This window comes from Meriones unguiculatus, chromosome 1 (genome assembly GCF_030254825.1).
Source record: "Meriones unguiculatus strain TT.TT164.6M chromosome 1, Bangor_MerUng_6.1, whole genome shotgun sequence".
NCBI classification, from domain to species: domain Eukaryota; kingdom Metazoa; phylum Chordata; class Mammalia; order Rodentia; family Muridae; genus Meriones; species Meriones unguiculatus.
In genome coordinates, this window is record NC_083349.1 from 123,890,877 (window position 1) to 123,909,048 (window position 18,172).

The 18,172-nt window shown below is 50.3% G+C and overlaps 1 protein-coding gene across 2 annotated transcripts in view; it reads left to right on the top strand.

Annotated features, from left to right (window-relative positions):
* Positions 1-16,584, top strand: part of Grhl1 (grainyhead like transcription factor 1) — a 45,019-nt gene extending 28,435 nt beyond the window's left edge. For both annotated transcript variants that reach the window (XM_021661606.2, XM_021661598.2), the window contains exons 9-16: positions 2,897-3,055; positions 8,103-8,154; positions 8,549-8,688; positions 9,815-9,852; positions 11,503-11,594; positions 11,887-11,972; positions 13,597-13,661; positions 15,041-16,584. In XM_021661606.2, the coding sequence (XP_021517281.1) occupies positions 2,897-3,055; positions 8,103-8,154; positions 8,549-8,688; positions 9,815-9,852; positions 11,503-11,594; positions 11,887-11,972; positions 13,597-13,661; positions 15,041-15,155 (747 nt within the window). In that variant the 3' untranslated portion in view covers positions 15,156-16,584. The remainder of the gene's footprint in view (positions 1-2,896; positions 3,056-8,102; positions 8,155-8,548; positions 8,689-9,814; positions 9,853-11,502; positions 11,595-11,886; positions 11,973-13,596; positions 13,662-15,040) is intronic.
* Positions 16,585-18,172: the final 1,588 nt, after the last annotated feature.

Consider the following 18,172-nt stretch of genomic DNA (forward strand, 5'->3'; position numbering starts at 1 on the left):
TTAAACTTTTTTTTCTTATTAGTTTTATTTTCCCCTTCAGATTTACCTTTTTTCTTACATTTATTTTTATATGTTTGTGTGTGTACGTGTGCATGTGCATGCACGAACATGAACATGCACATATGTCACGACATGCATGTGGAGGTCAGAGGTCAAGGAGTCAGTTCTTTCACCACGTGGATTCTGAGCCTTGACCCCAGGTCAACAGGCCTCATAGTGGGTCCCTTTCTTTACCTCCTAAACAGTCTCCTGTTCTAGAGACTGTCTCCTAGCTCTCATTCGAATGTTTATGGATTAATATAAAATGTTCTTTTAAATATGTACAAGATGGCATCAAGTCAAAGCACAGATCTTTCTGTAAAGCAGTTCAGAAATCCCTTGAGCCATTTCCTGCTTGCCTATGTAAACTTAAGTCTTAGAAAAAGAGAAAGAGAGAGAGAGAGAGAGAGAGAGAGAGAGAGAGAGAAGAAAGCAGCAAGCAGGGCTGGGAAAGTGACTCAGTAAGTAAAGTGCTGACCTGAGTCTGGCTCTTGCGCCCTTGGAAAAAGCTGGGCGTGATCATGTGCCTTTGTCATCCCAGCGCTGGGGACGCAGAAACGAGGACAGGATGTCTGGGCTTCCCTGGCCATCCAGTCTAGCCTAATAGCTGAGCTCCAGGCCTGTAGGAGACTGGTCTTTAAGGTACGAGATGGTGTTTCAAAGGACAACACCGGAGGTTGTCCTCTGGCATGTGCAAACCCACGTACACACGGGCAAAGTTTTTTGAAGTCAAGTAATTTTGTTTATTTACTGGAAATTATTAGAAAAATATTTAGAAGCAAGATACAGTGCCAGGGTGTGAACAGTCTAGAGAGAGGGACACATCTGAGCACCCTCAAAAGGGTCCCCGACCAAAAGCTGCACCTTGTGGAAGTAAGCGTCACCAAGGTTGGAAAGCACTGAAATGGGCGCCTTCACTTCCCACCTGGGACAGCCCTCCAGTGCATGGAGCTTCGAATGTGGAGGGACAGTGCCCTCTTCTGGGCACAGGGATAGGGATGTAGAGTCTAAAGAGCCCAGTGTGGTCCCAAGCACAGATCAGGGCTGCCCAAGCGTGTATGGAGAGACAGGTTTGTTTCTTTGTTTTTTGTTTGTATTTTGTGGAGGACAGGATCCAGGAGGACCCTTGCAGACCTGGACAGGCAGGGGAGAGCTGTGGGGAGGACCTGACCAGATCAGTATGGAAGCTGCCAGGGTCAGCAGTGAGGTGGGACTGACAGTGCCCAGGGACAGCGAGAAAGATCTGGGGAAGGCTGGTGATCTTCAAATGTTGGGCATGTCCCAGTCTTTCCTGGATGTCTGGTCTTTCCCCCCTTAGGCAAAGTGGGTAACTCTCTAGCCTAGAACTTGCTCTTGGTTCCTGTGGTTGTAATTCTCCTCTGGCTTTTCTTTCTTGTCCTCTTCTCTTCCATTTAGTGCCCTTGCAGGGCACATTCCCTAGCCCATACCCATTTACAGCCCAACACCGAGCCTGCCTGTGTCTTAGTTCAGCCCAACAGTGCTCCTCGGGGAACCTGCTCTTGACTCTTGGGCACTGGAGGGAATCCCAGTTGTCCAGCATTAGCGTCTTGCATCTCTAAAATTGCCCATTTTAGAAAAACTGATTCTAATACCATCCACCGTGTGGCACCCATAAAAGAAATTCCAAAGCCAGCAGCCTGGGAAGTCAAAAGCACCTGACCATGTTAGACAGACTGAAAGTCCAGAACCATAAAATCAGGGGGTGGAGCATGCTCACGAACTACACAGAACCCTACCAGCTTCGCTCAGTAAGTTTCTTGCACCACAATGATTGTGTGTTTCCAATTGCTTAAGCTTTTGAAAAAACTTGCTAGAAGATAAAGCCTCTGACTTCCTCTTTGAAAGGGAGAATCTGGGCTTCTCTGCCAGTTGACATGCCAGCTGTTCTGTGGTACCGACCCTGTTGGACCTAGTGACATAAAAATGTCCATGTGGGACCCTGGGACTTCAGATGCTGGCAGCAGGTGTGACCTCAGTGCCTGTCCCTGCTCTCTGGAGTGTTCTGTGACTGTCTGGAGAATGCATGTCCACTGAGGCCTACCCAGTTGCTCTTTCCTCCCTTGTACGAAGGCTCCCCCAACCCAGCATAATGTCTTCATGACTTCAGGTATGGTTCAACCACATCTCTGTGGAGACTCCTTCAGTGGGGAATGTGGCAGTGCTTTGTGACTGTTCAGTAGGCCAGCATAATAATTAAAGCCCGTGAAAAACTTTGCCAAGTACAGTGGCTACCAAAGCATGTGCTAAATCCAAATTATATTTGAAGTATGAAAGGCCACCCAGAGAGTCTGGGACATCCCTGGAATTATAAATGATTCTCTGAGGACTTGGCCCAATGTGATTCTGTGTCCAGACACTCACAGGAAATAGAAAGGAAGGTGTTTCCATATGAGGGGGCTGGATTGCAAGAAAACTCTGACGTTTTATAGTCAAACTTTAGAAGAACTCAGCTTTTTCTTAAAGGGACCCAGGCTGCTACAGACGATCTTAAAAGGTGACAGCGAAGGTACAGGTGGTTCTAGAGCATGTGCAGAGCTGTCCCAGCAGCTAAGAGACACGTTATGCTGTCCCTGGCAGATGACATCAGCCATGACGACCACACTGCCCACTTGTCCTAGCCGATCCCCCAGAGCAAGCCAGGGAATAAACAGAGCTTCTGTGCGCTCCTTCTTCCTGTCCACACCCATGTGCAGAACTGCTCTCTAGATGAGTCCTCTGCTACCTCTAAACGGCTTCTTTCATGGGAGTCTCCGGTGTCCACATGTCAGCATTTGCAAAGGCTGGGCTGGGCTGGCTGCTGGAGTTGGTGCTCATGGGGCCTTCTCTTCCTTCGCAGGTCTTCATCTCCGTGAACTGCTTGAGCACAGATTTCTCCTCTCAGAAGGGCGTGAAGGGCTTGCCACTCAACATTCAGATCGACACCTACAGCTACAACAACCGCAGCAACAAGCCAGTGCACCGGGCCTACTGCCAGATCAAGGTCTTCTGCGACAAGGTGAGAGCAGTGGGCTTAGGGCAGAACACCTGAGGTGGGCTGTCCTTCTGGAAGAACACCCAGGCTTCCTAACACACAGGGATACTGGCCTCTAATGGGCACTTAAAATTTTACGCTTGCTTGAAAAGAAGCATCATAGAAGGAACGGGAAATAGAACTAAAAAGATGAGAAGATCCGACGCCGCGTTTTGTTGCTTGTGTGTGGTTCAGGATGGGGACCAGGTCCTGGGCTCAGTTCAGTAACTGCTGCACTGACCACCCTCCACCTGACTCACCTCCCCAAAGGCCCCTTCGGCAGGCCTGCCCCAACATTTCACCAGTTTCTCTGCAGCAGCTGCTTCCTCCTGGGAAACATGGCTGCTTTGGCCAGGTGCAGCGCCAAGCCTTCTCTGTCAAGTCACAGGCTCTGGTAGTGCTGTTGGACCACTGGAGGGCGCCTGGGACCTTCCAGTTCAGAGAGCTTTCTCAGCAGCCAGCCTGGGCGCATCTGTAGGCCAGGGTGGCCACCTGTAACAGATGATCTCAAACCCGGTGGTTGAACGCATCAGCCTTTTACTTGCCGATAGTAAAAGACTATCAGCCTTCCCGAGCTGACGCTGAAAGTGTGAGCAGGGCTGCGTTCCTCTCTAGACTGCCTCCTCTGCATCTTTAGAGGGCCTCCGGTTCTTCTGCCTCCTGCTCCCTCATGATAACCACCTCCGGCTTCCACAGCTGACCCAGGATCATTTCCCCAGCTTCCAGCTAGTCAGTTAACAGCCTTCCCTCCCCTTTCCGTGTAACCCGCTCCCTCCCGGGCCCCAGGGTCAGGTGCGGACCTTACGGGTACACAGGTGCTTCCCGTGGGCTGCGCTTGGAAACAGTGAGTCACAGCTGCTGGGTACCAGTTCCTCTGACCTATGCCAGGCTTCCCGTCTGACCTCATTCCTCTGTAGCTGGGAGAAACCCTGATGATCCAGGTGTGTGGCTCCAGCACCTGAGAGGCCAAGAGATCGGGAGTGCTTGCACGCGCTCACACACATCTCAAACAGCCCATCACCGAGCCTGCCTGTGTCTTAGTTCAGCCCAACAGTGCTCCTTGGGGAACCTGCTCTTGACTCTTGGGCACTGGAGAGAATCCTAGTTGTCCGGCATTAGCGTCTTGCATCTCTAAAATTGCCCATTTTAGAAAAACTGATTCTAATACCATCCACCGTGTGGCACCCATAAAAGAAATTCCAAAGCCAGCAGCCTGGGAAATCAAAAGCAAAAAATAAAATTAAAAAAAAAAAAGTCCTAGGAGGAGCTACCAGAATGTTTGTGTTCTTTTAATAAGACTAGCAAAATTACAGTTTTTTTCAAACATTTTTTTCCCCACATCTGATGTTTCTGTCAAATCCTTCCTGGCTAATAATTTCCCTGGGCACTCTTAAGAATGTATGCGTTCATTGTTTGAGTGCCACACAACACAGGCTTATTTTTCACAAGGCCTCTGCAAGCTGGAGCTGCCTCAGCTCTTTGCCGCCCACCTGCACCCTGTCTCTGTGCTCTTTGAGGCTGACACACTCGTTATTTGGTGCCTTTCGCTTGCCTTCTCCTGGCTCTCGGAACTCTCACTTTATGAGCCTGGTCTCCACTTGTGGTCAGAAAGTAGAAGTGAGACACTTCAGGGTGCCCTTCCCTGCATTGACAGCCTGTTTCTTTCCTAAGGAGGTTGGACTTTGTTGTCCCTTTGTTAGGAGCTGCTTAGCTCATAATGTCGTCTGATAAATGATAGTTGCTTTGGCCTTCTGGAGCAGTAAGCACTGAGCACACTTTTAGAGAAAATGCCACAAAGTTTGGATTTCTAACCCATGGAACTTGGGCGGCTGCTTTTTTTATAAGCTCCCTGGCTCATCCTTTCGGTCTCTGAGACACTGTCATAGGCAGTTTGTGCCCATTAGCGAGATGAGCATGCCCTTGAACTCCTGATCCTCCTGTCTGTCTCTCCGAGGTCTCTGCGCCACCATCTCATTGACACTCCCCCAGAAGTCAGTCTCTTCATCGGGTCATAGTCGTCCTAGCCGTAACAGGCAGCAGGTTCTTCAGGATAATGTTTTGGGACAAGCCTTGGTGTGCCCAAGCGCATTCCCAGCAAGTGATAATGAGAGAGAATCCGAGAGCTTATAGCCAGAAGTCCCCACACCGTCCCAGGACTTCCTTTAACATCTGTGGTGTGCGTGAACTGGGAGTGAGTGCCTCAGCTGCTCTGCATGAGAAGAGCGCACTGCACCTTCAGCTCTCATGCTGTGCAAGATCCTGCTGCCGGTCCACAGCTGCTGCACGTCCTTGCTGGTACTGTGGACAGGACTGCAACCACCCACGTCTGTCCCGAGCTTGGGAGCTCCCTGTCTATGTCTCTTACCAAGGGTTGGGAGCAGTTAAGTCTGACGAGGTTCCATGTTCTTGAGTTTGTTGAGCTTCTGAGTGCTGTGGCTTTCACTGGGTTTGGAACACGCCTGGCTGTTGTTTCTTTGGACATGCTTGCTTCTTCCCCTCAGGTTCTCTAGTTGCACCTGTGAGGTGCTTTGAGTTTCGCCAATTGCCTGTGGTTACCATTGTTTGATTTTTCTTCTTTTCAGATAGTTTCCATCACTCTAGGTCCACTGATCCATGGTCAGGTCTGATCCGCTGAACTGAACTCCATCCATTGGCGTTTTCAGCTCAGACATGGCAGTTTCCATGCCTGAAAATTAAGGCTGGACCCCTTTTACGCCTTCTGTGCCTCTACTAGCAAGCGATGGCTTCGGATTTGCTGCTGGTGGTGGTGCTGTTGTTGGTTGGTTTGGGTGCTTCCTCTGGGTGCTTCCTCTTATGGTCCTGGGCCCAAACATGGGGTCTCGTTCATATTAGGCCATTGTGTCCCTCTGAGCCACACTCCGAGCCCAGCCAGGTGTAGTTTTTCCACGGTCTTTGGCATATGGTATAAAGTTACTGTGTCCAGGTTTCCCTCAGTGGTTTGATTTCCTTCCTATTTTGGGGACTGTCTGCTACCTTGCTGGGTACGGGACCTTGTGTATTTTGCCTTGCTGGGAACTAGGCAATTTTTTATTTGGGACTCTTCTTCTTATTTGTCCTGAGACTTCATTAAGTTTCTTGGAAACAGTTTGCTTCGTTCAGATGTCAACTGAGGATTTGATAGGTGACAGTCAAGCCATGCTCTGTCAGGCTAATTACTCTGCACCACTGAGCAGGAGTTTCCTGGGTGTCAGCCCAGTGCCCCATGAGAGGAAAGTTTTTCCAGTTCAGTTGGTGGGAACAGACAGTATGTTTACCCTGGGTGCATTTGGGGGTGTTTCTCTGTCAGGGCTGTGTTCTCCCTGGTTTGGAATAACCTCTATGCGCCTGCGTACCTGGAAGCTGCCGAGCTCTTGGGTTGAGTGTTGGCTTGGTGCTTTGTTGTCCTCCTTCAGCTGGGATCCTGGAGGCACCGGGCCTGCAGCTAAGGGCCTGCCTGCCCTCTCCTGTTCTGCAGGGCCCTCAGAATCCTTGCTTCCTGAGATTAGCAAGGGTCTGTCATTTCTGGGTAGAGCATAAGCCTTTATCTTGGCAGGAGCCGGAGTTCCTTGTTATTCTTTCTGGATACGGCTGATAATACCGTTTGGTGAAGCTGCCTTTGGGGCAGAGGTGAGGTTAGGTTGTTGGAAGGCATGGGAGCACAGCTCTGTTTTGGGTTAGCATGGGGCTGGGACACTGGCCTGCTTCTCTGTCTCGGGGAAGCTGTGTCAATAGCACACAGCAATTATTTTATTTGTGTGTGTGGTGTGTGTGCACCTGTGTATTGTTTATTTGCATGTGGATGCTCATGTGAGAACCTGGGGGCGGGGGATGTGTGGGGAGGCCAGGCTTTGATGTTGGAGACCTTCCTTTACTCACCTTCCCCCATATATATTGAGGCAGGCTCTCCTTTGAACTTAGATCACCAACTTGACAGCTCTAGCTAGCCAGCTTTCTCCAGGTTGCACTGTCCCTGTCTTCTGTTCACCGGGATCATAGACAGGGCGGCAGTGCCCACCCAGAGTTGACATGGGTGTTGGGGACCTGAACCCTAGTCCTATCCTTGGGCTGCAAGCACTTGATCTTCCAAGCCCTCTCTCCAGCCTGTCCATGGCGATTCTAAGCAGGCTGCCCATCTACAGTGCGGTGTGTTAGCGCCTTCTAGCGTAGGCAGGAGTGCGTGCGGTCTCTTTTCAAACCCTTATCGTGTAAGGATGCCAAAGGTCAGGGAGAAGCCTGCCACTTCCTCCCTCCTAAGGGGAGTATAGTTAACAGAAACGTAAGCCAGCAGTTCCTGCCTGGCTGGGCAGCCATAACGTCATCCGAGCCCCCAGAGACATTATCACTACACAAAGCAAAATGATTCAGTATTACGTTCTAGTGTGTCGGAGGCTATCTCATTTCAGGTCATGGTTTTATGAGTAAAGTTTTTGTGAATATTTTTGTGGGTTCAGTTGCATGACATTGCTGATACACATGGCACAAATAAGTCCTTTAACAGGATATAGAGCACAAAGAGCTCTCGTGACACCCTTGTTTTTGTGAGTGGCATCTGATTGTTTCTGTCACCGTGGCTTTGGACAGATCCACCCCTCTGCATGATAACATTGACCACACCACGAGGAAGAGCCATAGGGCCAGATTTTATCTTTTCTTTCAGGGTCTTTCCCTATGAAATAGGGGGGAAGGCACCCACACCTTGGCAGGCAGTGTGGTGCGCTAGCAGGTGCCCTCGGCTTCACCTTTAACCTGGCCACATCTGTTAGGAAGAGGCAGTTTCACTTTATTTGTGCTTAAAATAAATGTTGCCTGTGCTTGACTTCCTGTAGTTGGGAATGCTGTTAGATCTGTTAATGGTAGAAGGGGGTTTCCGTGTCATTTCCAAACATGCTTACGATGTACCTGGGTGAGGGGAGGGGGCTTCTGAGAGGAAACGGATGTGGCAAGCCCGTTGCTGGTGCTCACTTCAGAGAGGAGAGAGCTGAGTAATTCCCGGCGGATCTGATCCACGGAGTCTTGTCTGCTTTGCCTTCAGGGAGCTGAACGGAAAATCAGGGACGAAGAACGAAAGCAAAGCAAGAGAAAAGGCAAGTGCACTGAACACAGTTCCCGGGGAATGCCTGGTGGTGGCCGAGTCCCGCCAGCCTTAGCCTGGACGCTGCAGAGTACAGGCTGGACAGGGCGAGACTGACATGGCAAGTGCCTTGTGGCTCTGCTGCTGTACAGGGCCAGCGCCGAGACCTTCACCTGCACATGAGGGCAGAGGCCTGCTCGCAGAGCTGCCGGCCAGTGTCATGGGCTAGTCCCTGCTCAGGCTGATTTGGATGCTGGTTCTAGCTCACTGTGTAGACCAGGCTGGCCTCCAAGTCATAGAGCTCGCCAGCCTCTGCCTCCTGAGTACTGGGATTAAAGATGTGCACCACCACGCCTGACCAGCCCATAGCTATAATCTCTTGGTGGCTTCTGTTTTTTTCTCCCCAGTTTCTGATGTTAAAGTGCAGCTGCTGCCCTCACACAAACGGACGGACATCACAGTGTTCAAGCCCTTCCTGGATCTTGACACTCAGCCTGTCCTCTTCATTCCTGACGTGCATTTTACCAACTTGCAGCGGGGTAGCCATGTAGGTAACCAGCCTCTTGGGGAAGCTGCAAGGCCTGGGGGAGGGGGAGAACTTGGCATTTTCAGAGAGTCACACTGTAGTGGCCCTTGGCCAATTAGTAAGCTCTCCGGAATGTTCAGTCATGGTGATGTGATACCCATTCCAAAGACACAATGCAGAGCCTGTCACCTCAGTTCCACTTGTATTCTTTCCTGTTGTAGCTCATTTAAAGGTGTTGAGAATAGCACCACACTTGGAGTCCGAGGCTGTTGTCTTCTAAGTTCAGTGTGGGTACCATCTGTGTCCGAAGGCTCCCTTGTAGTTCCCATTGCTGGATGTCACCAACATGTGCCCTACAGCCATGTCTTAGCAACTCGAGCTACATATTTTTTATTATTTATTTATTTGTGTGTTTTTTCAAGACAGGGTTTCTCTGTGTAGATCTGGCTGGCTTGGAATTTACTGTGTAGACCAGGCTGGCCTTGAACTCAGAGATCTGCCCGTGTCTGCCTCCCAGGTGCCGGGATTAAAGGCGTGCTCTAGCACCACCTCCTGGCTAACTCATGCTAAATTTGAAAACTAGCGCTGTCTTGCTTTGTGGTGCAGGAGTTTAAAGAGAATGTGGCTTTTCTTTTTATACTGAGGTCAGGTAAATATCATAAAAGAAACCCAGCCATGCACTTACGGGACAGACTTGTGAGGACTAGTGCATTTTCAGAGGCGTTGCCAGCACTCCGATTCTAGTGAGCAGCCTCAGGGGGAGCTGGAGCCAGCAAGCTTTTTCTGTGGAGGGGAGAGTACCAGTGACTATTTCAGGCTTGTCGGTCTGTGTCATCTCCCGTGGGCTCGTTCACTTTGCTGTTCTGTTGCAGAGGTAGCCATTCAGAGCTGGGGAATGAGTGGGGCACCATTTCACTAAATGCTTGTATCAGCCAGCCTCCCACAGGTTTGGGCTCTGAGTCAGTAAAGCCAAAGAAAGCTGTAAAAATCTGGGCATCAGAAGCTGTGTATGCAGGCTTATGTCTCTCAGAAGAAGGGTCATATTCAAGATTGTCTCCATCTTAGGACTGATTTGCTTATCATCTGAGATATTTGAACATGTTTGGAAAGGAATCTGAATGTGTGTTTTTTGTGTGTTTGTTCTCAGGTGCTTTCTCTCCCCTCTGAGGAACTGGAAGGTGAAGGGTAAGGGTCCCGTCTTGTTTTTACTGTAATAAACTCATTTCATTTTGAAATCATCTCAGACTTACCAAAAACGTAGAGATACAGTACAAAGAACTTGTTTCCCTCCGAGCTGTTTGAGCATACCAGGTGTGGGGGCACCTGCCATCTAGCACTTCCGAAATTGAGGCAGGAGGATGTGAATTTGAGGCCATCCTGGGCTAAACACAATGAGTTCTTGGCCAGGGCATCATGGCAAGACCCCTGTTTCCAATAAATGAATAAAGAGCCGACCCAGAGCCCACCACTGCTGAAATACCAGGTGCCTGTCTCCTATAAACGAGGAGACAGTACCCCACAGTGTGGAAGGGAGCACTCTGACTCTTACTGCCTATGCAGTTACCAAGAAATGCTGGTTCCCCATAGGGGAGGCAGTGTGTAGAATCCGGGTCGGGGACCCTAGCTATCCCTCGGATCTTAGCACTCCTCTCTGTAAATTGGCTGCCTACCCCTCAGGCTGTGTGGCCAGCAGTCCCCAGCTGTTAGAATATCCACAGCAGACCCAGCCTGGCTCGTCCTTCATGGTGGCTTTGGGGCTGAACGTGGAGCCTGCCTTGGTAACTACGTTTTCTCCTCACACACAAGTGCATGAGGTGGAGCTCCCAGCTGTCAGCGCCACCCTTGGCCCTCTCTTCCTTCATCTCACTTTTGGGTTTTGGCTTTCACGACAGGCCTGGACTCTGGCCCAGGCTAGCCTAGGACTCGCTGTCAGCCGAGCCTGGACTCTGGTTCCTGAGCTCTTCCTGCCTTGGGCTTCTGAGTACCAGGACTGCAGGCACAGGCCGCATGCCTGGCCTTCTTGGTACTGTTTTTGCTTCCCCTCCTCTCTGACCCACTCCCAGCCTGCATTTGTTGCCAGCTGTACCTTGTCCGACAACTGGACCTGAGCCACTGGCTCCTTTTTTGGTGTTTCAGACAGGGCTCCTGCAGACACCTTCACCAAGTGCCTGTTGAGAGCGAGGAGCTAAGACGCAAAGGTGCTTTCAAGCTTGTTCTGAAAAGCGCTTGCTGTCCTCCCTTCTGCTTATCTGTCCCTCCGCTCTTGCCTCACAGACCCTCCCCAGAATGCATGCTTTGCCAGCAGTGGCTCAGACCCATGCACTTCCCTCCCATGCTCCTTGGCCACTCTCCCCTGCTATTTCCGTGGACACCACAGTATGTTAAGCCTTTAGAAGTTACACGGTGGCTGTCACTCAACCCCTCTAACGGGCCGTCCTACCTGTGGGTCTGGAATTCCTGGCAGCATAGACCATGCGTGTTGGCCACAGCTGTCCACCTGACAAAGCTTGCAGAGATTCCCTCTGGCCTGTGACATAAAACCCACAATTCCTTAGAGCTGAACGGAGGAAGGAGGCAGCCTCCCTGCTTAGGCGTGTCTTCTGTCGCAGGCTTTGTGTTAGTGGAAGGATGTTGGGCAATGGAGGCCGTCCAGCATGCCATGTGGGTGGCCCGGGCCTCCCACTAACAAGCCCTGCCCTGGTCCTCATCTGGCTTGGACTACACAGAGAATGAAAGGGGTCTGAGTCTGAAGTGCAGCAACTGCTCTAAAAAACACTCCTGCTGGTGCAGTTCATCGAGTCAAAGTTCATCGACTGTGCTTTGGCCCCCTCACAGGTCTGTCTTGAAAAGGGGGCCATTCGGCACCGATGATGACTTCGTAGTTCCTCCACCTGCTAAGCTGGCTCGGACTGAGGAGCCCAAGAGAGGTGTGTTGGCTCCCGGTGATGAATGAGAATTCTAAGGCAGCAGTGAGCTCATGAACATGGCTTATCTGGCTTCACCCCTGTATGGTCACCCTTCAGGCCACCACCTCCCTGAGTATATGAGGGAGGCGGCATTCAGGGGAAGCTGCCCCTAGGTCCTGGGGCTCTCTCTGTGGTGGTGTGTCTTGCTGTGCCTCGTGGGACTGTGTGTGGCCAGCTTACCTCGTACCTGCGATCTGTTTTCATGTTTCGCTCACGTGGATTAACTTCTTCTCTCCCTGCAATCCACCCACAGTGCTGCTCTATGTCCGCAAGGAGTCAGAGGAAGTCTTCGATGCCCTGATGCTCAAGACTCCATCCTTGAAGGGCTTGATGGAAGCAGTAAGTAGGACCTCCCCACCCCAGTCTCTGTAAAAATGAAGGGAGCCTTGCAGCATACCCCTGAAGCATCTTACTAGACATCTGATCCCTCTGTCACACCGGAACCTTGACCTCTTTTCCCAGCCATGCTTTGTGCATGCTCGTAGCACTGCCTGCATTTGACCTGCCTTGGCTATCCTCTCTTGACTGAGGGTCTGCCTTGTCCCTTGTGACCGGCCTGGAGTTGGTAGGGGGATGGCTCTGTCATATCTATTCGGCAGTATGCAGCGAATTTGTGATGGCCTAGGGGAGAGTTTAACTTTTATGTTCTTGATTAAAAAAGAAAATTCATGTAGCAAACCACTTACAAGCCAACAGCAGTAAAGCTTTAAAAATGTAGCCCGTAAATTAATGGCTCAGTTGGACTTGGTAGCAACATGTGTAATCTCCAAAGCACTGGGAACTAGGGCAGAAACTGAAAGCTTGAGACAAGCCTGCCTCAGAACAAAACTTCCAGCTCCCAGGCTGCCTCTGCACCCTGCTTGTCACTGCCAACCATGCCAGACCTTACCCAGAGCACATCGGAGAGGTGTGACCTGTGGCGACCACCAATCCCAGGAGCCGCTAGAGGGCTGCACTCAGCCCAGCTCATGTCCCCTTGGGGTGTCAGTAGGAGAAGCATGGGACCCCCTCTCTTATTTGTCTCGGCCAGAATTCTAGCATCCGGGACATTTTCCAACTGTAGGCCCTAAAAAAGATGGACGTTTTAATCTCAAAGCGACACATAATTGAAATTGGACTAGAAATGTCCCCCAGCTCCCTTTGACAACCGTGATATGGTAAAAAACCCACTTGATGATTCTTTTAAAAGCCAGCAAAAACCAGGGTCTCACTGTGTAGTCCAGGCTAGTCTAGAACTCATCAGCTAGCCAATCTGGCCTCAGGCTCCCCAGTGCTGGGAGTTCACACTACCACACTCAGCGCTGTCCAGGGGCCATTGTAGGCACCGGAACAATGACCCAATGGCAAATGGAGTGGATTGCCCAGGCAGGAAGACAGGAGGCAATAAAACAAGCAGGAAACTCACAGGAAATCTTCAGATGCAGAAAGTGCGATGAAGAAGCATAAATCAAATGAGGTAATGGGTGCTCGTCCCTCCGGGCCTCCCTTCCTGCTTAGATCGGCCTCAGCTCAGCGCTCTTCCAGCATTAGCCTCCTGAGTGCTGGGCTTACAGGTGTGCCCAGCATTTTGGCGTCTGCGTTCCTTAAAGACAACACAGACTTTCAGTTTGTGCCTGTGTGACACGTCCGTGCCTCTCAAGGATGAATGCATGCAGATTCTCAAACAGTGCCGTGAACTGTACAGAGTAGGCCTGGTGGGCACTGAGGCCCGAATGGGCAAGGCTGGAGCAGGGCTGGCTCCCTGGGTGGAGCGGATGGCACACAGCTGTCTGTAATTCCACACCCAGGGGATCCAGTGCCCTGCGTACCATGTACGCAAGTATGCAGACAAAACACTCATAAATTTAAAATTAATAAACACATACGTGCAGGTATATGCATAAAGAAAAATAATCTTCTTTTAAAAACAGGTAAAGTGAAAAGATAAATATAATCATGTTTGTTTTATTCTCTGTTCTTTTAGATCTCAGACAAGTATGATGTCCCCCATGACAAGATTGGGAAAATATTTAAGAAGTGCAAAAAAGGGTGAGTAGTGACAGGTGATCTGTGTACCCCTGAAGGCTGCCACTTGTAGCACTGTTAGTGTGCTTTGCCGCTTATAGCACTGGTCGCACGCCTTCAGTGGCATGCAGCCCAGAAGCAGCCATGAAAACTCGAGTGTTAGAGCTGGGGTCCTGCTTTCAGTTATTGTGTGGGAGAAAGTGGAAGAGTGAGTCAGGGTCACCCTCTGTGGCCCAGGCTAACTCTGAACTCACGGCAGTGCTCCTGCCTCAGCCTCCCCAGGGCAGGGAGTGTAGGTCTGAAGCACCGTGCCTCACTTTCTTTCCCTTAGGAAATTATTTACTTAAACTTGATCTTCCTGACAGCCGAGGTGGCCCCCCTCTCCCGGGAGTGTGAGGGACCTGGCCGAGGATGTCAGGACCCTCCCGGCCCATCACCAGCCAGGCTCACACGTCTTAGGCATTTTTCTTCACGTCTGTGAGATGGGTGTAGTGTTTTTAAGTGAGGCGTCTGAGGCTTGGGGAAGGAAGGGCCTCATCTGTGATCACATGGTTTTGGTGGTGTGGAGCTGTGACTCAAACCAGTTTTGACTGACCCCACAGCCTTTTCCCTTTCTTCTTGAGCACCCTCCCCTGGGCTGTATTTTCAAGCTCTAGAAAATTGCTTGTTGACTAGAAATTAATTTTTAGTGTCTTATATTTAGTTACTTGTGTGTATGTGTGTCATTGTGTATCAGTGCCACAGTGCACTTGTAGAGGTCAAAGGACGACTTTCCGGAGTCAGTTCTCTCCTACCATGTGGGTACCAAGGACGGAACACAGGTCGCCATGCTTGGCCGCAAGCCCCTTTACCTGCTGAGCCATATTTTGGGCCCTAGAAATTACTATTTTTAGTTCTGTTTTAGTTGAAGTGTTTGGATAAACAGTCCATAGTATGAGACTTTTTGTCTTATTTCTACACCAAACACTAGTTGAAATTTTCTAGATGAATCTAAAGGGAGGGGTTAAGCTTAACCTCTTCATTTGAACTTTGAGGGTAGCCTGCCAGGAAAGGTAATGGTTAGGTGGCTGTGACTCCATGGAGATGGGTTCTTCTGATTCTGTCTAAGATAGAATAACAGATAAGCTTAGGGTTTACTTTTCTACACTGGGTACCATTCAGTGAACACTCCAGGCCGGAAGTGATAAAACAGGCAGCGTTTCCTGTCTGCCACCTGCTTCCTTTACTTGGTTCCCCCTACCCAGTCCTCACTAGTCTTGCCAGAGGCACCCTGGGACCTGCAGCATGGGAGGGTGTGACCGATGTCCCCACAAGTCCCAGCCAGTCAACGCCCAAGCAGACCAAGCCTAGCTCCACAGCCATCCCCGTAGGACGGCGGCGACCTGTGACCTGTCTTTGTCCAGGATCCTGGTGAACATGGACGACAACATCGTGAAGCACTACTCCAACGAAGACACCTTCCAGCTGCAGATCGAAGACGCCGGCGGCTCCTACAAGCTCACCCTGACAGAGATCTAGGGTGGGGCCGCTCAGCCCCCAGGCACGGGAGTTCAGTGACAGTGCCCCGTAGGTCTTAGAGTTTGGCCCGCTGAGGAGCCCGGACACCCACCCTGCAGACACCTTAAATATCAGGGAAAGAGAAGATGCCGCCTGTAATGGGCTGGGTTGGTGTTTTCCGTGTGATAGCAATCCATACGTTGTCGTTTGAATTTCTGATGTGCTTAGAAAGCGAGGCGTGAGGACTTTGTACCGGATGTAACAGACCGTGGAACCTTTGGGTTATCTGCTGTATTACTTCTCAAAATCCGCCTGTGTCCGTGATAGCGGCAGGCTGCTGGCTGGAAGAGAGATGGGAAGGCAGTAGTTTGTCTTTGAGAATTTTGTGTTCTTGCCTGACCTCAGTCTAAGCCAACTGCCTTGGGGAGTGGGCCCAGCCCTGAGCAATAAAGGGCTGAGCCCTCTCCCTCCAGCTCTCCTCCTCCAATGTTTACTAAACAGGGTGCATTACTGGAACCTTCCCTTGCGACTTCCTTGGACGTATGGACTGCCTTTCTTATGAAGAACTTAAGTGGGGAACAGTGTGAAGTTAGTTCAGTGAAAGCTTCTTTGTATATAAGTGCAATATCTCTTTGAAGGTCTGCCTGTAAATGTGTACATATATGTCTGATAGAAATATATAATATATAAATACGGTATCTGTGTACAGAGAGAAGGCGGGCAGGAAGATCTACCTTGAAACCCCTCCCTGGAGAAGAGCTTAAGTTATTTTTGATAATGTGGGCCGAGCAGGTAGAATGTTGCTTTCCCCAACACAAGCGTTTCCTAGCATAGCAAAAAAACCATCGCATGTGGCAGAGCCGTCCGCTCCCAAGCACACAGTCACCGTGTGGTGCCCACACCCCAGGTGGAGCTAACGGAAGACTGGCCTGCAGCTCCTGTGCAAGCTGTCAGCCAGCTGTGTCCACACAGAGGCACAGCTCCCCAGGAGCGGGCCAGCTGCACCATGTTCCGAGTTTTGAGTCCCATTGTTTTGGAGCCTCCAAGTGTCAGTGACTGTGTGTGTTTTAACTAGAAAGCCTTCGTGGATTTACATTACTGTGGCAGGGGAATGTTTTGTACACACTTAAATATTTAAAAAAAAAACAAAAACAAAACTCTACACTGTAATTTTATAATGAAGCCTGTAACAAATACAATTGCGGGTCTCTTTAGGTTCAGGGAGCTAGAATAGGTCACTTGCATGAGCAGGACTGTTAGCGGTGTACTTAGGTAAAAATAGTCTAATGAAGTATGTGAACAAAATAGCTGGTTTTCTAAGATACGGGATACGGGTCGTATAGCAATATTTTATATTTTGTTTTATGAAATCAATTTTACTTGTTTTAATTGTACCACCGAACACGTGTTTTCAGAGAAAGGTATTGAATTTTATATGTCTGTTTCACAAGCTGTCGGCTCCTGTTATTCAGTGTGACTCCTTCGCTCCCTCCTTTTCCTTTGCCCTGACTAACCTGGAACTTGCCGTGTAGACCAGACTGGCTTCAAGCTCAGAGTTCTCTTCCCCAAGTGCAGGGATTAAAGGCCTGCACGACCATGCCCAGCATGCTTTTTAAGCTCAGGCTGACTTTGAACTCATCAACCACATGCCTCAGCGTGGGGATTACATGCACACACCACCCCGTGTAAAGACCTCTCTTAGTGAACACGGTGCAGTCAATGAAGCCATCACCCCTGGTAGGTTTCTCACCCTCGTCCTTAGGTCAGAAGTCCAGCCTATGCCCACAGCCTGGGCTACTGGTGGCTCAGTGGCTCAGGTCCAGCTTGGGGAGCCAGACTTGATGGCACCTGCCCTGAGGGAGCCCTTCCTCCCAGCCCCCATTGCTGCCATCGGAACCCAGCAGCCTCCCTACCCAATACCAGTTACCTGGCAAACATTCAAGAAGCTTACAGTGGTAACTCTTCATACCTTTAGGCAACCCGGTCACTTTGGAGAGTAAAGCAGGAGGTTTTGTAGAATTTCTAAGCTCAGAAATGAGCCTCAGTAGGACCTGGACTCCGTGGCACAGTAGGCAAAAGCTGTCCAGTGAACAGACGGCTAGAGCAGTAGTACCTGAGAACATGGCTCAGGGAAAGGCCGTTCAAGGGGGCCCACAGATCCCAGGGGGCGGGCATCGTGGAGGAAGGCTGGGTGGGTCTCTGCGTGCGGAGAACTAGCCGTGCCTTGGGAGTGTTGAAAGGCTGTACCTTATTCTTCATTTCTGTGGCTCCATGCGCTCCAGGAAAGAAGGGTGTGACTGTCATCTCATGTTGGTGGCATTTGCGTCCCACCTGGGGTCACCAACAGTGCAGACAAGCTTTGATCCCTGACCTCTGCCTTCTGGGGGTCAGACCTGGTGCTCAGAGGGGTGCCCAGACTATGCTCAGGTCTACTCTGTCTTGATCCTGAACACTAAACATGTGAGTCCCTGGTCCCAAACTCCTGTAGCTACTATTCCCTTCAAGTCTCTGAACCAAATACCAAATAAATAAATAAATAAATAAATAAATAAATCCAGTCAGCTACCAGATGAACATTACAGCTCTATGAGAAGGTGACTAGAGATTTAAACACCCACCCCCAAGTTCTCCTCCAAGATAACCCCTGAGAAGGCTCTATGAGAGGAAGTTTCTGGAGCGGGCTATCCAGTGGGGTTAGGGCTAAAGATCCAGTGACTCGGCCACCATGCTGTAGCACTGAACACTGACGGAGGCATGAAGTGTGATAGATGTGTGCAGTCTCAGCATTGGACCTCAGGGAAGTGCTTCTAAACAGCTGTGGGCGACTCTGACCCCCACAGGAATATCGTGATAGCGGATAGTATATTGCCACAAGCTAAGAAGTAGAGCGATGTTCGTCTTAAGAGACAAAATGACGAAAGAAGCTGTGTTGTGGGATCCAGGGACCTAGTTCAGCTGCCACGCGGACCCAGAGCTCTTAGGTCTGGGCTGGCAGGAGCCGTGTATCCCATAGCGGCAGAGCCACTGGCTGGACGTCA